The sequence below is a fragment of the Vipera ursinii genome (genome assembly GCF_947247035.1).
Source record: "Vipera ursinii genome assembly, chromosome: 8".
NCBI lineage: Eukaryota > Metazoa > Chordata > Lepidosauria > Squamata > Viperidae > Vipera > Vipera ursinii.
Window position 1 is genome coordinate 24,493,296 of NC_139519.1, and position 17,489 is coordinate 24,510,784.

Consider the following 17,489-nt stretch of genomic DNA (forward strand, 5'->3'; position numbering starts at 1 on the left):
TCAATTCTGGAAGGCCTCTGCTGCTAACTCTGGAGTCATTTTCAATGTTTTTAGCAATTTATTTTTTTTAATCCAAGTGAACCAAAAGGTTGGAAAGAATGTTCTTTTGCAATATTTAGCACTTGAACGAGCCTTCTGTAAGGAATCGCATCCCTTCAGTGGTGTCCGCAGGGTATAGTCAATATGGCAGCCATAACCAGATCAAAGTTATGACCATTTTTATTTGGGCACAACTTCAAACATACAGTTGTGGATGTCATCTTGAATGCTTTGTCCACACCTGCAGATGCAACTTACTTCTTTAAGCATTCTTTAAATTATGAAAGGGTTTTTATGTTAAAATGGAGAAACAACATGGCTGGCTTAAAAGAAGAAGCAGTTAGAGGAACAAGTCGGCTTTGGATTAAAAAAATGTTCCACCCGTACAGTATTTCCCCCTGCTTCTCCAGGAAAATTTAAACTGGCTCTGAGGCTACAGGAAGTTCTCCAAACTGTTAAAAAATAGTTCAGATCCAGCAATGGTTGAAAATGAGGTTTTTTCCCTTTATTGTTTTGGTTAATGGGGGAAATAAGATACAAAGTTCATTTATTTGTTAATCTTTTACAGTAAAACTGCAGTAGAAACTATGCCTACAGAACAGCCGTCAAAGTAATGTTAAAGCATGTATTTAGGGGTGCATTTTATCCTCGGTTTTTACATCCCTAAAAGGCAGCAAGAATTTTAGCCTTAAAACCTGGAAGAATACAATAGAGGCATGTAACCAGTATACTTAATATTAATCTGTGCAAAATGCTGAATAGGAAGTGCTGGACAAGGAGATGAAGTTTATCAAGAGATGGGGAGAGGGTGTATTCCCACAACGCATCAGCTAATGTCATTTTCCCTTGTACACAGGCATTCTGACGAGCAATATTCCTTTCTTCTTATAAAACGTTGCTGATGTTGCTTCTTCATCCACAGATGCTGGAAGATCCACCTGCAGCCTGTATTTTTCAAGGCACTCGACCAAGACATCATCCTGAAAAGACAATGCAGGGAGATATCTGAGATTCAAATGGGGCTGGCTGGCAAAACTGGAGGGGTGGAAATAATATGCAATTTGCAGCTGCCTCACCTTAGAGATACTCAAGTTACACTCAGACACACTGCAAACGTCTGGCAGTTCAATTTTCAGCTCAATTTCTAAGGGTTCCTCATTTGCATCCTTTTTGGTGGTCATTTCGTAGGCAGGTTTGTGCACCTCTGGCTCGTCCGTAGTGGAAATCTCTTCAATTAGATGCTTTTTGGAAGCTGCGGGGTTCTCTGGCGGCAGAATAAGGCCACTGCTGTCTTCGGCCATGAGGCTTCTCAGTTGGTTGAGTGTCACTTCTTCCCAAGAAGATTTTCAGACACAACAGTTTAGACAAATAAGTGGAGTGCATTGCTATAGAACAAAAGCATCAGTTACATAGCAATAGCACTTAGACTTGTAAACCGCTTCACCATGCTTTACAGCCCTCTCTAAGCGGTTTATCTTGTCCCCCAACAATCTGGGTCCATTTTACCGGCTTCAGAAGGATGGAAGGCTGAGTCAATCTTGAGCTGGTCAGAATTGAACTCCCGGCAGTGGGCAGTGAGTTAGCCTGCAATACTGCCTTCTAACCACTGCGCCACCAGGGCTCCTGCCTCTTCTCCCATTTCCAGTGTTTGCAGTGATGTTTGTAGTTAATGGTCCGCTAAAATTGTTAACTGATGACAGAAATCTTAGCTGCTACAATTGTGCAGTTAATCATATATGGGAATGTAACACACTTCTGTATGATGTACACACACGCTTTTCAACACTTGTCTGTAGAGAAAGCCATCCCATCCATTTCAAATGAAGAGGACAACTCTTTAGTGCAATGTTTTATAGATACTTTCATTTTTTACATTTCCATATTACCCTTCCATAAGGGGACAACTAGAAACAAATTCAGTGAAGAAAGGTATTTCCCAATATTAACAATGGTCAGGCAGCAAGTGCCTGCTTGAAAAGGGATGTTTTTTTAGTGCCTCATGAAAAGCTGGTGCAAAACACCTTCAGGAAGCAGCGTATTCCTATAGTGAGGGGCCCTACCCCTCTTCTCAGGGGGATAAAGTCCTCAGAAGGCTCCTTTTAAATACATGAGATGGGTAGGATAAGCAACCCGCCCCCCGGAATGGCACCTTGAACGTTACCTTTGTTGGGGTTGCTCTGGGCCAAGGGGGGCTGTCCTTTTCTCAGGCTTTCCCTCATCCTTTCAAGGCTTCCTTTCAGTTTAAATTTTGCCACGCTCCAGGAATGAGACAAAGTGACACTGAAATGCTCCTCAGCGTACTTGAGCGATAGGTGGATCAACTGGTCCTTCTCTGGTGGATTGTCCTTGACTCGCTCAAGAACGGATGGATTGTATGCGATGTCAAGGATGCTGTAGATCTCTATGAGAAAAAACAAATACAATTTATTCTTTCCTCAAATATATCCTGGCCTGAGTTTACAACTGGACCAACTAAATCATGTAAGTTTCATTCCTGTTATCTTACTGTTATCCATTCCCAATGTTTCTTTTGAAGGCACAAGGCAATATAATGCCTCATGTCAACTTGTAGCAGTTACCACAGTAACCGAGATTCTGTAATAGATTACCTAAATTATCTGATCGCTTCTCCATTTTGCCAGCACTCAACAGAACTGGCTCTGAGGGTGACTTGGGAGCAGGGATCCTATTCCAACTGCACAGATTTATGAATAGGCAGATTTTGGTAGGTTCCTATCAGAAAAGCACAAGACAAAATAAAACCATCAAAACTACATGATTTATTAAAACACACATTCATATAACTGACAACCAGATATTCACTTTAAGCAATGTCTTCTTTACTGCTCTTACTGACTGAAAAGATGATGGTGCATCTGGAATATTTTCACTGCTTATCAATGCCTGATGCAAACAAGAAAATAGTAAATTGTGAAGGAACATAGAAAAGAGTATTTATCAAATGCACCAATGTACACACTGTACATTATTTTCAAGTCAAAGGAAGGCTTGGCATTCTGCTAAGAGGAGAAAATGTATCTGGCCCTCTATGTTTCTTTGCTGTTGCTCTGTTGAATGTCATCCTACCAAGATGCAGGTCTTCAGGCACAGCCACGGCTCTGGGGGAGCATAATGCTGCTTTGCTTCCTTTAATTGCTGCTGCATGAACTGGCAGTAACTTTCAGGGTTGTTCTCGGCCATGTCATCCAGCATCGTCCACAGCTGAGTTGCTTTGCTCAGCATCTCCTCGGAGCTACAAAGAGCTTCCATGGCTGCTCCTTAACAGCAAAAAGATGCTTCTGTAGAGGCTGTGACACCGGTAAGTGAAAATACTTCAGTCCAAAGCTGTTCGGTGATGCAGGACCTCTCTTGCTGATGTTAAACCTAACTGGATGAGAACAGAAGCAGAATTTTTTTTAGAAGTCCTATTGTCCCTTTAAAGGCTTTCTTCATTAGCTTCTAACATAAACTGAGTTAGGCTAATCGGGTTGTGTGTAACTTTGGCAGGCCTCCTGGTCTAGTTAAAAGCCCAGCCAGATGGTACAGAAAGGGGAGCTTTCTTCTCCCCTTGGCCTCTCCTGTACGTAAGAATGGCATGAAACAAAACACAAACCCCACCATTAATCCTTTGAAAAGCAACCATTACGGGAAAAGTGATGAAAGGCAGTTAGAGGTAGCCAGATTTGCCCCCAAGCAGGCAGCAATGGAGGTTCTCTGCTGACGGCTGCCCTCAAGGCATTCCTCTTTCCTATCCAGCCAAGATGCCTCTGGGGCAAGGCTTTTTTCCCCTTGGCCACTTTAAAAGGGGTGGACTTCAACTCCCAGAATTCCCCGACTATGCTGGCTGGGGCATTCTGGGAGTTGAAGTCCACCTCTCTTAAGTGGCCAAGGGGGAAAAATAACTCTTCCAGAGCCTTGACCTGGGCATCATTCAGGGTTCCAGATACGGTGCCCCACTTGCCAGGGCTTGGTGCGGCCCCTGCGCCCTCCTGGCAGGGATGCGCACGCGGGCCACCTGTTGAAGAAAAAACGGCGGCCACGGAGGGCTGCGAGGGACTTTTCTCGCCCCTGGGGAGTCGAGGGGGCGGAAGCCCCCCCCCCCGCCCTCGCCCCAGCCGATTGGGATGGCTCTTCCCGCGACGTGGCCCTGGAGGCGGAGGCGCACGAGCGGTGGGACTCCCAGCCCCATCATCCCCAGACGAAGGGCGGCAGGTGCGACGAGCCCCGCATTACCGGTGGGTCGCCCGGGCTACGGCCACGCGAAAAACCCGCCCCTCGGCCGCCGTTGCCAGGCGGCTGCCGGTCGCCATGGCAACCCCGGAAGCGCCCCGGCCGGAAGCGGCTCCGTCGCCTTCCGCCGGTCGGCTCCTTCGGCCGCGCTGGCGGGTTCCGGGCCTGGGCGAGCCACGGTGGCGGCGCGGAGCCAGGCGCGCTCCCGTCCCGGGTCCGGCAGGGAGGGCCAGAGGAGCGGCGGCGGCGGCGGCACGCGGGGCCTGGTCGGCGGAGGGGCGGCTTCCCGCCGGCGCTGGGTGGTCTCCCGTCCCTCGGGCGGCCCGACCGCCCGCCCACCCCGCCAGGTAGGCCTCCGTCGCGCGGCGGCCCCGCAAGGCTGGTCGGGGAACCGGCCGCTAAGTGAGCCAGGCTCCCCGCGGCGCTCGGCGGGGCAGAGAACCGCGTGGCTGAGCTGTTGAAGGGGGTCCCTCGGCTGGGCCTGCCCGCCTCGGCCGTTGCAGACTGGGGCAGAGGAGCCCTTTCTCCTCCTTGGTTACTTCCTTCCTTCCTTCTCTTTTCTTTCCTCCCTCCACTTTTCTTTCTTTTCCGTTCTTCCTTTCCTCTCCTTCCTCTTTCCCTTCCCCATTCCTTCCTTTCCTCTCTCTGTCCTTTCTTTCCTCCTCTTCCCCTCCTTTTCCTTTCTTTTCTCTTTCCTCTTCTTCAGTTCTTCCTTTCCTCTCTCGCTCCTTTCCTTCCTTCTCTTTCCACTTTCCTCTTCCCCATTCCTTCCTTTCCTCTCTTCATCCTTTCTTTCCTCTCCTCGCTCACTTCCCACTTTGCTTCCTCCCAGGGCAGTTTCTTCACGGCGTCTTGGGTGCAGGAAAGATGTCCCGCGTCCCCTTGGGAAAAGTCCTTTTGCGGAATGTCATTCGCCACACTGACGCCCACAACAAGGTAAGGGGCCGGATCGCTCACTGCTCCCCTAAGCAAAGCAGCTTGGCTTGTACCTTTGCTCAGTGCCTTCCTTCCATCTCAGATCCAGGAAGAGTCAGAAATGTGGAAAATACGGGAGATGGAGAAGCAGAGCCAAGAGATACACTGGGGCAAACAAGAGAGGGCTCTTCTGAACAGTTCCAGGTAGGATTTGGACATTATTAAAGCTACACCACTCACAAACAGCTGGCAGTGCCTGCCTGCGCCATCTTCTTGGCTGTGCCTTCCCTGCACTCGCTTCCCTTTGTGAGAGGCTTGGCTAGTCTAGCTGCTCGCTCTGTCCCTAAAACAAAAGCGAGTCTGACCATTTGAGTCCTCGGCCTTTGTGAAACGGAAGGGCAGAGCTTCTCTTTTAACTTTTAGAAAACAATAGAGCCGCCTCTGGGTCAAAAAGCGGCAGTCCTGCCTTCGGGAAGAATGACAACTTTAGGGAGAAGGTTTTTAGTTCAGCCAAAGGGGTGAATCTGGTCCCTTGGTTTATGCAGCTGGATATCTGCAGCATCACTGGAGTGGGGGGTGGCCAGTGTGGTGTATCTTGTTTCTGACTCCTCCTCCTGCTAGAGCAGCTTTCCCCACAAAGCTTACCATCTCCCATGGCCTCTGCAGCAGCCGGATGCGTAGCGATGGGTTTGATGAAGACAGCCAGCAGAACACCTGGAGGACAAGGAACGTGCCAGTTATGGCAATGACCATTGAAGACGACCTTCGACATGCCCGCTACTGGAACAAGAAGCTCTACGAATGCGAAGCTAACATGCCGGACAGGTACGGTCCCATACATGGGAGGTTTGCAATAACAAAAAAAAAGACAGTGGGCCTCTGTTGCAGTGGCGTTTCTGCATAGACAGGCTACGTGCGTTCTTCATGTGCGTGTTCTTTTCTTAATTTTTTACAGATGGGGTCACAGTGGCTACAAAGAGTTGTATCCAGAAGAATTTGATACAGACAGGTAAATCCTTAAAGTACCCAAATCCTAAACGGTTTCCTTTGGATGTTAAAATAGTCCAGGCCTTAAATTTATGCATTCTGTCTGCTCTTTACATAGTACTGTCGAAAACTTTTGTTTCTATAATAAATACAATTTTCCCATCGCACTGTGGAGGAAAATTGAATAGTTCCAATTACCCAGATTCAGACTCTGGTTTATGGTTTTGTTTTCTCCACTAATTTAAATTTCTATATAAAACAGCACACGAGTTAATTACCTTCTACCCACAAAGCCTCACTGAATCTTTGATTGCTAGGATAGGGCAGAGAGATCTGAAATACACCACAAATGGCTTGATAAAGTTTTGTTTCGCCTCATTTTGTCCAATAGGGTCCCCAGTTTTTAAAAACTGAACTATAAGAAATGTCACTATGAAATGTTAACTGGGCTTAAGCATTTGCAGTCATGGCTCAGCTAAAACATTAGAAAATGTTTTAAAAAACACAGTTATTTTTTTTCTGCCAGTTTTTAACTTTCAGAAAAGGTGACCCAAATTGAAACGCATCCTGGTTGTGTCTCGCAGTGACCGGGAACCAGATGAACAAATCTCCGTGAATGGAAAAAGAAAATCCCAGTCAGGCAAGCAGAGTTCTGCGAAGCTGCACAAAAGGAAAAAGGCCAAAAAGTCTCACAAAAAGAAGCAGAAAAAGAAGTCTCACAAGAAGAAAAAGAAGAAGAAACGAGAGGAGCCGCTGAGCACGGGGGCAGCTTCTTCCCAGGGGTCCGAGTGTTCGGAGGGAGAGTCCCCCAAGAGGAGGAAAAAGCGCCACGCCAAGGGCAAGAAGGCCTCAGGTGAGCCTCCCGCCTCTTCCTCGGATCCAGGCAGCGGCTCTAGCAAAGCCAGCAGCTGCCTCTCCAGCCACTCTGCGGACAGTGACTCGGAGGGGCCGGCCAGGAAGAGGCGGAAACGCCAGGCTTCCCTGCCCGAAAGAGCAGGAGACAGGGCGCCGGAGAAGCGCAGCAAGAGGAAGAACTGGAAAGTAGCTGCTGACGAGAACTCTGAGGACAGCTCAGAGGAGGATTAGAACCCAGCTCTGGGTGGCATGACTGGCTCCAGGACAGAGCTTCCCCTCAGCCATGGACCTGCTTGGAACAGACTTGGATTTGGTTCCTCTGGCAGGGGTAAGGGGCAATTTGTGTTTCATGTGGGCCAGAGAGAGAAAAAGGCTTGGATTCCTTTTGCCTGCCACGGATTCTAGCCAGACAATCTTTTTGTCCCCCTCGGAATGGACCTTCCAGTTGCAAAGTTCCGCTCTCGAAGATAGAAGGAATGATGGTTTAGTCTCCCCATCGCCTTTGAAAATCACTTTTTTTTTTCCTTTGCGAAGACTTGCAGGCGAATTGCAATAAAAGCATAAGGGAGAGAGGGGAGGTGTTCCCCAAGCAGGTAGGCAGGTATCTCTCTTTGAATGTGTCCTCTCCTCTAGGAGGTCAGGGGGCAGACTGGCTTGGCGAAAACCACTGTCCCACTGCAGCCTCAGGGTTGACTTAACTAGTCACCTTGTGAAGGAACGAAGACCGCCTCTCCATACCTAGAAGAATGCAGGTCATCCTGTCCATTAACTTGCCCTTGTGGGACTAGATCCTGTTTCGGCTGGCTGGATTCTCTTCTTAAATTCTCTCTCGCTGCCAGAAGTTAATTCCAGAAAAAATGCAGCTTCTTGTAGCCATTAATAGGATGAGTGATGGGAGAGGATCTATCTTTGCGTGCAGTACCAAATTAAGAGCCATGTGATTGGGGGGGGATTTTTTTTTCTTTTTTTGGTAAAGCTCTTCCTGGCTTTTTAATGCCTGTTAAGTGGCTGTGGAAGGACTCACTAAAGAACATTCCCAGCATATAGCCCAAATCACATCGGTCTCCTACCTCCCCAGATACTGCTATCAACCTCAGTTCTGCAAGAGACTGGGCACCCTGGCACAGAGTTCAAAGCTTCCTTAACACACTGTACTGCCTGAAATATGTGGGAAGCCTTGAGATTAATGAAACAAGAGATTTGCTAAATATGCCTTTACCCATCAAAAATATACTAAGCAGTTCTCTGTTGGGCCATCCCCATTTCCCCTTCACAAAGTTTTGTATAATACTCACTTTAACCTTCTGCCAGCTTTGTATTTAACTTTTTTATTTTTGGTCTCCCCAAACAAATTTGTCCAACATTAAATGTCTGTGGAATGACATTTAGAATAATACGCTGGGCTTTTTTTTGGTCGTTTGTGTACAGGGATATAAAAAGTATTTTTGGAAATAATTGTTGCTAAGAGAAGCAAAGCCATTGAAGTTATTTCTATGAAAATCAACTTATTTTTTTATACATACAAACTACTGGCATGAATTGGTTTAAACGGTCTGAAAAAATAAACAATGTTGACTTTAGCCAAAAAACAGGCAATTTTAACTGCGTTTCTGATTTGTGGTATGGGAGCAAAGGTTCATAGGTTACACTCGAAGTGTCTTGGATTGAAAAAAATCTAAAGGATAAGAAATTCCAGAGAGAGGTGAGGGTGGTTTTTTTCCCTATCTTTCCTTTTTCAAAAGATAGCATTTGACTTGTTATTCTGACTGAAAACATAGGTGCCTTTAAACATAACTTTATAGGCCAGAGTGCTGTTTTCTAGTGAGTTGTGTGAATTTAGTTCATGTGTTTAGTTGATGGGTTGGTGTGTTGTGCAAAGCCAACCAGATTTATTCAAGAAACCATTCTTCATTTAATAATTTTCATTTTGTTCAAAAATATCCATAGTGAAATGTTTGATTGATCTCCCCAGTGTTACCATTAGCTTAGATCAGAACAGAATGTGCTAAAAGATTAAAGGAGAATAAATTACATTTTTCTCATACTGATATTAACAGCAGCTTCAGATCTAGCCAAATCATTCTGTGCACAGCATTACTGGACTAAATCTCTATATCCCCTTGCGAAGAACAGAAATATTATACTCCTTTCTTTTTATAAGAGCGCTTAACACCATCTGGGTGCATTTACTTCTATTCTCCTGCCACTGCAGGAAAGTAGTCCACGTTGCTATACCAACTCCCACTTGCTTGGAGGCGATCCTGGTTTCGTAGCTGGCACGCCTCGTCCGGCATTTCTTCCACAAAGTCCCCTTCCTTGCCAGTGGGGAAACCGAGGGCCAATCGGCAGCTGGCTGACTCTTCCTCAGGCTGGCCGGGGAAGGGGGCCCCTCCGGAGCCCGGGTCAGTGGCCGCCTTTCTGCATGAGCTGCGCAAAGCGGTTGGTGACAGACAAGGTGGTGTCGATGAAGCGGTTGACACAGTTGGCCAGGCAGGTCTCAGTCCGGGAGTCGAGCTTGGAGCCGGGCTTGTCCACACACTTCTCCCAGCAGACCTCCATGAAGGTGTGGACCTGGAAGGGGAAGCCAAGCCAGGGGAGGATGCTTTGGGGTGCCCCCCGTCTTCACCCCCAAGCCTTCCCAGCCCCCCTGCCCCGTCCATCCCGCCCGGTCCCCCAAAACCGCCGGCCTGGCCCTCAAGCCCCCCTCCGTTCGTCCTGCCCCGCAGACCCCCGGCCCCCTCCCCCAGCCTGCCCCCAGGCCCTCCCCCTCCGCAAGGCGCCTGGGGGGGTCTCTGCCGGCCAGCCCCCCCTCCCTTCAGCGCACCTGGGCGGTGAGGCGCGCCCGCTGCTCCTCGGCCGCCACCAGCCGCTGCAGCTCCGCCACCTCCGCCTCCTGCCCCAGCTCGGCCGCCATGACGGGGAAAAGTGCGGCCTGGCCGGCAGGAAGTCCCGCCTCTTGCGCCGCGCTTCCGCTTCCGGCCGATGCCCTTGCGCCGCGCCTCGGGCGAGATGGCGTCGCTGTGGCTGTGGCGGGCCGGGCTGGGCCGGCGGCCGGCGGCCGGTGAGTGGGAGTCCGCGCGGGCCCCGGGGCCTCCCTTCCCAACTGCCGGCTCCCGAGGGCCGCCCCTCCGCTCCTCGGCCGCTCTGCCGGCTGCGAAAGCGCCTCTGGGCCGGCAGGGAGGAGAGGCCGGGGGCTCCTCCGGCGGGGGCCGAAAGACACGCATCCAGCACGTGTGAATTGTGGCGGGTGCTGTGAGAGGCCCCCGCAGCAGGCGCTGCGCTAGCGGGTCGCATTTTAAATTTAGCCCCCCGAAGGACCCTGGTCTCTGCCGGACCCCCCGAGGGTCGCTGGGTGGGCGCTGCTTTAGCCCCCGAGAGCCCCGGGACGCCGCTGGGCGGCAGGTGCTCGCCTGGCCCAAAGGGGAGGGTAGAGCAGAACAGGAATAGAAAGAGAAACAGACCTATAGAAGAAGTACTGTCCTGGCCGAGTGTGATCGGACACACGAGGAATTTGACTCCGGTGCAGAAGCTCCGAGTGTACACACAAACAAGAAAGTGATAGGTCATAGATCATAGTTGCAATTATTAATCATAATATACAGATAGCAAGTGATAAATCATAAGATGCCAATAGGAGAAGACAGCAGGAAAGATTGCCAGGAATCGGCCTGAAGTTTCTTTTTCTTTTGCCTGAAAATTCATCCCTCCTTCGGCCCTGCCCAGAAGTGCCTCAGGCAGCAGTTTTGCCTAACTGGAGAGGAGGTGGGGTGGGTTATTTTTTGGAAGTTTTTATTCTGTGTGCATTTAACATGAATCTCTGTCAGACTTGATGTTACTTTTTCAGCTCGTTTGCACCAGGTTCGCTCTCTGCAAGGAAGAGTACAGGACGGAGTAGGTGTACCGCAAGGAATCATATGATTCTGCTACAAAGTGATCACGTGTGGTGTACTACACATTATGTGGTAGTGTAGCATAGCGTGTGGACCCAGCCTATTTGTTTAGGATTTGGTGTGTTGTGCAAACCTAATTCAGTGAGCTGTGTTTAATCAGGGCTAAACATGTAGAAACATTGTTCAACACAGCAAAGGATGCATTGGCAAACTCTTATTTTTTAATTTTTTTTATTTTAATTCCATTTATATCCCGCCCTTCTCCAAAGACTCAGGGCGGCTTACAAGCTTAGCAGTAGCCTTCATTCTATGTATATGCCTGCTTATTAGGGCTTTCACACACACACACACCCAAGCGGCATTATTACAAAGTCAGCTTAATTGCCCCCAACAATCTGGGTCCTCATTTTACCTACCTCGGAAGGATGGAAGGCTGAGTCAACCTTGAGCCTGGTGGGACTCGAACCTGCACTAATTGCAGGCAGCTGGTGTTACTTAAGGAGGCCTTAGCCCACTGCTCCACCCAGGCTCTTAGGTGCACTTTTCCATCACTTAACAATGTGTCAAGACTGCTCTGGGGTTGGAATGCTTCCAGAATCAGTAAAACAACTGGGATTTGAAGAACATCCAGTTTTATCATCTATCTTCCTCCCATTAATTCATGGGTGCTTCACCTGTTTCTTGTTTAAATGATGGTAGACAGATTGAAGTCTACTTTTCTACAGTGCCATCAATGCTGCTTGATGCTTCTGAAATCCATGTTTCTGTTTAAAAACGTGTTCCAGTAGATAGGTGAGCCGCTGTTTCTTCGCTGCCTTAAAGCTTGTTTTTGGTTCCTGCATTCTACAGCTCTGACAAAAGGCTTTTAAAAATATTTTAAGCATTGTGTTAGTGTGTTTTCATACCAGTAGTGTGTAATCAGCATTACTGGGATCTAGGGATCAAAAGTGTTCTTATTTACAAAATGAAATCCATCTATTCTGCCCACAGCTCTTCTGAACAGGTATCTCTTGGCTAGACCAGCCGCTTCCTTGACTAGACCAATTGAGGATTATCTTCCTCCTCCTCCTCCTCATCAGATATGCAAATTTCACACATCTGCCAGGAGTTTGGGTAGGTCTCCCTTTAGTACCTTTTTTGTGTATCTGCTTGTTAGTCTCATGATTCAGTCAAGAAAGCAAAGGCTGCATTGGCAAACAAAGTCTTATGTTCCCAGCCCTGTCTCAGAGGGTGGGAAAAGAAACAGGAACTTTGTAAACATTTTCACTGTTCTTTTCTGAGCAATATCCCTGAAGGTTATGGATTCCATTGATTCAATGAAAAATCACAATTTCCTGTTCTTTGTTGTGAAAAGAAATCCATGTTCATGTCTATTCGTGTCTATTCAGTTGAAAAATTGAATTCAGTTTGTTTTGCTGCTTGGGACAAGGTTATAACATGTTGTAAGTATACAACTCTGTCTCTTCTAATGTAATTGTTCAATAATTGGACAAACAACAATGTAGTTTGTTCAGTTCTTGATTACTATGGGTAGCTCACAACAATCAAAGTACAATAAAACCAATGAAGCATTAAACAAACAAAGATAAAAGTAGACAATGCAATGAAGTTTCACTCTCACTTGCCAAAGCCTGGGTTTAAGAGCCCGGCCTTTGCATTTCTTCGAACCAAGAGGAGAGCGGGAGCCATCTAGATCTTGGGGGAAGCTTATTCCAGAGATTTAAATCAGGGGCCTTTTGTCTAGCAATGAAAGCATGGCGCATTGGCTCACAGCATCAATTCTTGGAAATCTCAGATATTATTTGTTTAGTGAAAGAAGCAAGTTTCTATTCCTCATGACTGTGGGAATAGGTTGGGGCAGATTCAGGCTGGGTAGGCAAAAGCTTCGATATTCAGAAGGCCAAGTTTCTTTTGAAGGCTGACTGAGTTCCAGTTAGGGTCCTTTACCAAAGCATTCTAGAGCAGGGGTCCCCAACCTCTGGTCTGTGGACTGGGACCGGGCTGCAGCATGCCAGCAACCGATCCGCACAGGCAAGCAAAGCCCCAGCACACAAAACCACGCACCCTCCGGTCCATGGAAAAACCTCTCTCCATGGAACCGGTCCCTCTGGGCACCTCTGCTCTAGAGGGTCTTCCCTCTTTTGCTTGTACATTTATGCTTCTGCCAGCTCTACAGGTAGCCCTCAAGTTACAACAGATTGGTTAGCTTCCTACTGAACTGAAAAGGGGGACTTATGGCCCAGATTCAAAGTTCTGATGGTCTGGCATGTTTCATTTTCATATCCCTTTGGAAAAAGGGGGGAAACTCTTAATTTGCTCTACAATGTTATCATCAAATTGATTTGCTGCTCAATATCACGGTTCAAGGCGACTCTAAGGGCTTACAGCAAGACAAAACACATACCTTCCATTTCCACACTTGGAGTGTTGCTTTTTGCTCTCAAGTACATCATTTCTCAGGGCATTAAAGTGCTGCATCTGTCTGCAGCTGGTTCAAAGGCCGCCTCTCTCCACTGGACCAGCGAGCGAGCAGTCAGCATCCTCTTGCTTGGACTCCTGCCAGCAGCCTATATGTATCCTGGAGCAGCTGTGGATTACTCCCTGGCAGCAACTCTCACACTCCACGGGCACTGGTGAGTCAGGAGGGAAGCAGGCCCACCAGACAGTTGGTATGGAGGGGAGTTCCAAGGGAAGAGCTGTCCTATAAAAAGGGTTGAGCTTTTGGCTGGCTGGGGAATTCTGGGAATTTAAGTCCACACACATCTTAAAACTTGCCAGTTTTTTTGGGGGGGGGGGAAGGTAAAGGAGTCCTTGCAGATTTTACTTTTCCAGTCATTGCCAGCTATAGGGGGTGGTACTTATCTCCGTTTCAGTTGTCTGAAGGTGTTTCTGTAGTCAGGTGGCCCACACGACGTCATACAGCACTGTTGCTTCCCCCCCTCCAAAGTGGTACCTATTTATCTACTCTCATTTGCACGCTTTCAAACTGCTAGCTTGGCAGGAGGACGGATGGGAACTCACCCCACTGCGTGGTGCTCAGGTCTCGAACCTGGACTGCCGGCTTCCCAGCCAACAAAGCCCAGCATCTTAACCGTGGAGCCCCCGTGCCACCCAAATTTGGGGGAAAAAACTGATCTAAAAAGTGGTTTTCTCTGCGGTTGTAATTATTTTCCCTTCTGCCCTACGAAACATTTCTCTTGGGTAACCTCTTGTGGCAGTCAGCAAGTGCTGTGCCCGAGGAATTTGGGGGTATAAGAATCCCAAGGGTGTCGTCCTCTGAGTAAGGGTCTGCATGTAGGGGGAGAAGAACCTAGGGCAGCCCCTTTGGGGCCCCTTCAGGCTGCTTGCTTCTCTTTGACAGCAGTGGGCAAGAATTTAGGCCTTGGAAATGGGAGCTGTTAAGAGAAAAACCTTGCAGATTAGCCTTCCCCAGGAGGGCTATTGAAATAACATTCTTTCCTGGACGAAGTGATCGCTCTGGGTTCCTGGAAAGGGTGATGTCCTCTTTTGTGGCAGCTAAGAAAGTTTTGCTCTTCTTGGGAAGTGAGAAAATGACTCAGTTGGCCTGTTGACATGTTTTGACGTCTGGCTTGCCAAAAGAGGGTTAAGGCCTTCCAGAACAAGTGCTTTTATGTTTCTGCTTCCCCCTTGTGGGTTTCCCTCCCTTGTTTGTGGAAAGCTCTTCTTTTACAAAAGTTCCCACCCTTGAGCAGAAAAATCTTTTTTCCTTCCCAGAAAAATAGTGTTTTCCTCTTTGGCTCCACTCAGTCATTTCAATTTCCTTGCTTGTGACTGGCATTGGAAGAGGGGCCTTTGGTGGAGAGGCTGCCTACTCCAAGCATTTTTAACATTCATTTGGAATCTGGCTGCCTGTGACGGAAAGAGGCTGTTTCGTGGCCTGTCCTTTGGGAGAACTAAGGAAACGTTCTGCTCCTTTTTCTGCCTTTTATCATATCCCCCCCCCCTCAATCATCTTCTCAAGGTTAAATGTGACCAGTTGCTTCAATATCCCTTCATAGGACTTTTTAGTCCCTGGTATTCATCCTTGTGACATTTCTGGACATTCCTTCTACCTCTGCCTGAATTCTTACAGTGTGGCACTATAGTGAACAAAAGAGGACACAAACCCTAGGATGCGATTTACGGACGATCACCTCCTGCGGTTTAGAAACAACGCATGCACTGACGCAACCCCACATGCCATTCTTGTAGCTGCATCACGCTGTTCCCTGGATTTCTGGGCCAGTTGCATAATTTCCTTTTATTTCGGTTGACTGGCATTACATTTCATCATTGTTTATATTCATACTGTCTGTTGTTACAGCAGGGAAAAACCCAGCTCTTGCTTCAACAAAGGGTTTTTTCCCCCTGTCATTAGGTTAATATTTGATACATTTTTGTTATTTTCAGTTATTTAAGTTTGTTGGCTGCCCAACAGTTTTGACCCCCTCCTGCAAAACTAATGTTTGTTTGTTAAGCCGGCTGGATGACTTTGGGCTACTTCCCCCTCCTCCCGCCTCAGCCTAACCCATCTCACAGGGTTGTTGTTGGTACTTAGAGTGTCTCTCCTCCCCTGTCACCATTCGGGCTCAGTAGAAATGCTTAACTCTTAAAGCATCCAAATAGCTTCCATAATTGAGAAGATGGGCTGAGTTGGGTGGAAATAAGGGTGCGGCAACCTCTGGACCCAGGTTAAAGCTCCTGAGAGTGGGTGTGTCGTTCTCCATGAACTTGATATTTAACTTTGCTAAAGGAGTAAGCAAATATCAGATGAAACAACCTTTGAGGAAGTGGAAATACTTTCTTCCACATTGTGGTTTCTCACTGCCCACTGAGTAATCTGCAGAGCGACTGAATTAGGCCAATTCTAACTCAGCCAAGTTTGAAAACCTTTGGAAGGATTTGAATGTGTCTTCAGCCAGCTTCCTGTTTCTTTCTCTCCCTTCCCTGCAGGGGCCTTGGGCAACTTGTAACTGACTACGTCCACGGGAAGACCTCCATTAAACTGGCCAATGCTGGCCTCTACCTACTGTCGGCAGCCACCTTTGCAGGCCTCTGCTACTTCAACTACCACGACGTGGGCATCTGCAGGGCGGTGGCGATGCTCTGGAGCCTCTGATCCCTGCCCAGGAAGTCCAGCAGCCCTCACTGCTGCCTCTGCTTCTTTACGTCCTTACCCAGCCCTTGAGAGTGGGCAAGAGGAAGGACGAAGGGCTTGCTTTGCATGTAGCAGAACGGCTGCTGGGAAACACCCTCCTCCATGTCCACAGCTGTTGCCATTCAGAAGATCTGGGATCTCAAGCTAAGGCGAGAACTAGACCCGAACGAAGCTAGGGAAAAGCACCCAGGCAAAGCTTTGGCTTATGCGGGGAGCCTCTGCAGATGGGAGGCCCTTGGCCTTTCAACCTGCAGGCTCAGCTCAGCATCATTCACGTTGATAATCCTGTCTCGAGCTTCTGGCTGCCTTGTTGCAAATGAATGAAGTATGTACGTGGCATCTTCCACAGTGCAAAAGGGAAGTCTAAGCTATGCACAATAAAGGATTCGTAGAACCTGCAGCTGTGCGAGTCTGAAATCCAGGGTCGGGCCGTTCCATTGTCTCTGGAGAGGACAGGTTTCGTTGGGCAGATTTATCATTTTGATGATTGAGTAAAGTTGAGAAAAGAAGTACATGCTTCATTTAAATGTATCGTCTTACGTTGTTTTAAAAAAACACATCCCACCTCCCAAGCTAACAATATAAACATACTATGCAAAATATGCCTTGGCACATGTTTAAAACTGATGAAAAAAGTAAATCAGTGCAGAACCCATGTGGGAGGTTTGAAAAACCACCTTGTGTGGACATGTCCTGGCATGGCACTTTCAGACGTTTCAAACGAGCAAAAGTTCCTCTTAAAAAGTACAGATTGTGGTTTAACTGGAAAGTTACAGCTCATTCTGCCCCCTGATCAGTGTGGAGCTAAAACCTCTCAAAGAGAAATCATGCATGCATTTGGGTCACAGAATTGCCTCTTGCTCAAAGCTCCTGCACATCCTTCGTGAGGTTGAACTTAGCTCAGGCTGGGAATCCGATGACTGATACAGAGCTTAGAAACAATACCTTTTCCATCGTAAGATCTGGAAACTTGCTTTAGAAATAAAGAGATTTCCAGAATCTGCCAAAATGGCCGTCCTGTTCTGAGGTTCACCCTTATCTTTGGTCTTGCGTTCTTTGATTTCTTCCAAAAAACTGGTGTTTTGGCTTCTTGATGCCGAGATTGCAATTGAATTGTCTTTTTGCTCCAGCCCCCCAAAACAAAAATCTCGACCTTTGTTTAGAAAGAGAGATTGTGATGTTGACCTTGACCATTAGATGTTCGCCTTTCGAAGAAAGCCTATCTTTCTTAGTCAGTTTTGGGAGAAGTACTGCGTGCACCCTCTTTTCTCCTGGTACCCTTCTTTTGTGCGGGCCAATTTTCCAACTGCAGTGTTGGAGTTTCCCTGCATTTTTTATTATTTAATGGGCTAATAGAACATATCATTTGAAGAAAGCAAAATAATACAGTTATTAGTAAACTTACGCACAGCTAG

The 17,489-nt window shown here is 47.7% G+C and overlaps 4 protein-coding genes across 5 annotated transcripts; 2 read left to right on the plus strand and 2 right to left on the minus strand.

Moving 5' to 3' along the window:
* Positions 1–23: 23 nt before the first annotated feature.
* Positions 24–3,345, minus strand: PIH1D2 (PIH1 domain containing 2). The gene is made up of 5 exons (XM_083368387.1): positions 3,127–3,345; positions 2,649–2,772; positions 2,201–2,440; positions 1,116–1,369; positions 24–1,019 (listed from the first exon to the last, which is right to left on the minus strand). Exons 1-5 carry the CDS (start codon positions 3,307–3,309, stop codon positions 876–878), a joined length of 945 nt encoding a protein of 314 aa, XP_083224513.1. The 5' UTR covers positions 3,310–3,345; the 3' UTR covers positions 24–875.
* Positions 2,396–8,609, plus strand: NKAPD1 (NKAP domain containing 1). 2 transcript variants are annotated; one of them, XM_083368384.1, is made up of 6 exons: positions 2,396–2,520; positions 5,102–5,205; positions 5,288–5,388; positions 5,851–6,009; positions 6,140–6,193; positions 6,756–8,609. In XM_083368384.1, exons 2-6 carry the CDS (start codon positions 5,137–5,139, stop codon positions 7,255–7,257), a joined length of 885 nt encoding a protein of 294 aa, XP_083224510.1. In that variant the 5' UTR covers positions 2,396–2,520; positions 5,102–5,136; the 3' UTR covers positions 7,258–8,609. The 2 variants fall into 2 exon arrangements, with proteins under 2 accessions (XP_083224510.1, XP_083224509.1); XM_083368383.1 differs by lacking the exon at positions 2,396–2,520 and adding an exon at positions 4,410–4,616.
* A 342-nt stretch (positions 8,610–8,951) lies between these two features.
* On the minus strand, positions 8,952–9,971 carry TIMM8B (translocase of inner mitochondrial membrane 8 homolog B). The gene is made up of 2 exons (XM_083368385.1): positions 9,851–9,971; positions 8,952–9,597 (listed from the first exon to the last, which is right to left on the minus strand). The coding sequence occupies exons 1-2, from the start codon at positions 9,938–9,940 to the stop codon at positions 9,430–9,432; spliced, it is 258 nt and encodes an 85-aa protein (XP_083224511.1). The 5' UTR covers positions 9,941–9,971; the 3' UTR covers positions 8,952–9,429.
* A 30-nt stretch (positions 9,972–10,001) lies between these two features.
* On the plus strand, positions 10,002–17,142 carry SDHD (succinate dehydrogenase complex subunit D). The gene is made up of 4 exons (XM_083368388.1): positions 10,002–10,087; positions 11,907–12,029; positions 13,405–13,549; positions 15,870–17,142. The coding sequence occupies exons 1-4, from the start codon at positions 10,009–10,011 to the stop codon at positions 16,033–16,035; spliced, it is 513 nt and encodes a 170-aa protein (XP_083224514.1). The 5' UTR covers positions 10,002–10,008; the 3' UTR covers positions 16,036–17,142.
* The last annotated feature ends 347 nt before the right edge of the window (positions 17,143–17,489 follow it).

Coding starts and splice junctions, on each gene's coding strand:
- PIH1D2 (XM_083368387.1), bottom strand. CDS start 3,309: ATGGAAGCTCTTTGTAGCTCCGAGGAGATGCTGAGCAAAGCAACTCAG. Junction 2,773..3,126: donor GCCTGAAGACCTGCATCTTG/GTAGGATGACAT, acceptor CTTTTCTGATAG/GAACCTACCAAAATCTGCCT. Junction 1,020..1,115: donor GTAACTTGAGTATCTCTAAG/GTGAGGCAGCTG, acceptor TTGTCTTTTCAG/GATGATGTCTTGGTCGAGTG.
- NKAPD1 (XM_083368384.1), top strand. CDS start 5,137: ATGTCCCGCGTCCCCTTGGGAAAAGTCCTTTTGCGGAATGTCATTCGC. Junction 5,389..5,850: donor GCTCTTCTGAACAGTTCCAG/GTAGGATTTGGA, acceptor TGGCCTCTGCAG/CAGCCGGATGCGTAGCGATG. Junction 6,010..6,139: donor GAAGCTAACATGCCGGACAG/GTACGGTCCCAT, acceptor AATTTTTTACAG/ATGGGGTCACAGTGGCTACA.
- TIMM8B (XM_083368385.1), bottom strand. CDS start 9,940: ATGGCGGCCGAGCTGGGGCAGGAGGCGGAGGTGGCGGAGCTGCAGCGG. Junction 9,598..9,850: donor GGGCGCGCCTCACCGCCCAG/GTGCGCTGAAGG, acceptor TTCCCCTTCCAG/GTCCACACCTTCATGGAGGT.
- SDHD (XM_083368388.1), top strand. CDS start 10,009: ATGCCCTTGCGCCGCGCCTCGGGCGAGATGGCGTCGCTGTGGCTGTGG. Junction 12,030..13,404: donor CACATCTGCCAGGAGTTTGG/GTAGGTCTCCCT, acceptor ATCTGTCTGCAG/CTGGTTCAAAGGCCGCCTCT. Junction 13,550..15,869: donor CTCACACTCCACGGGCACTG/GTGAGTCAGGAG, acceptor CCTTCCCTGCAG/GGGCCTTGGGCAACTTGTAA.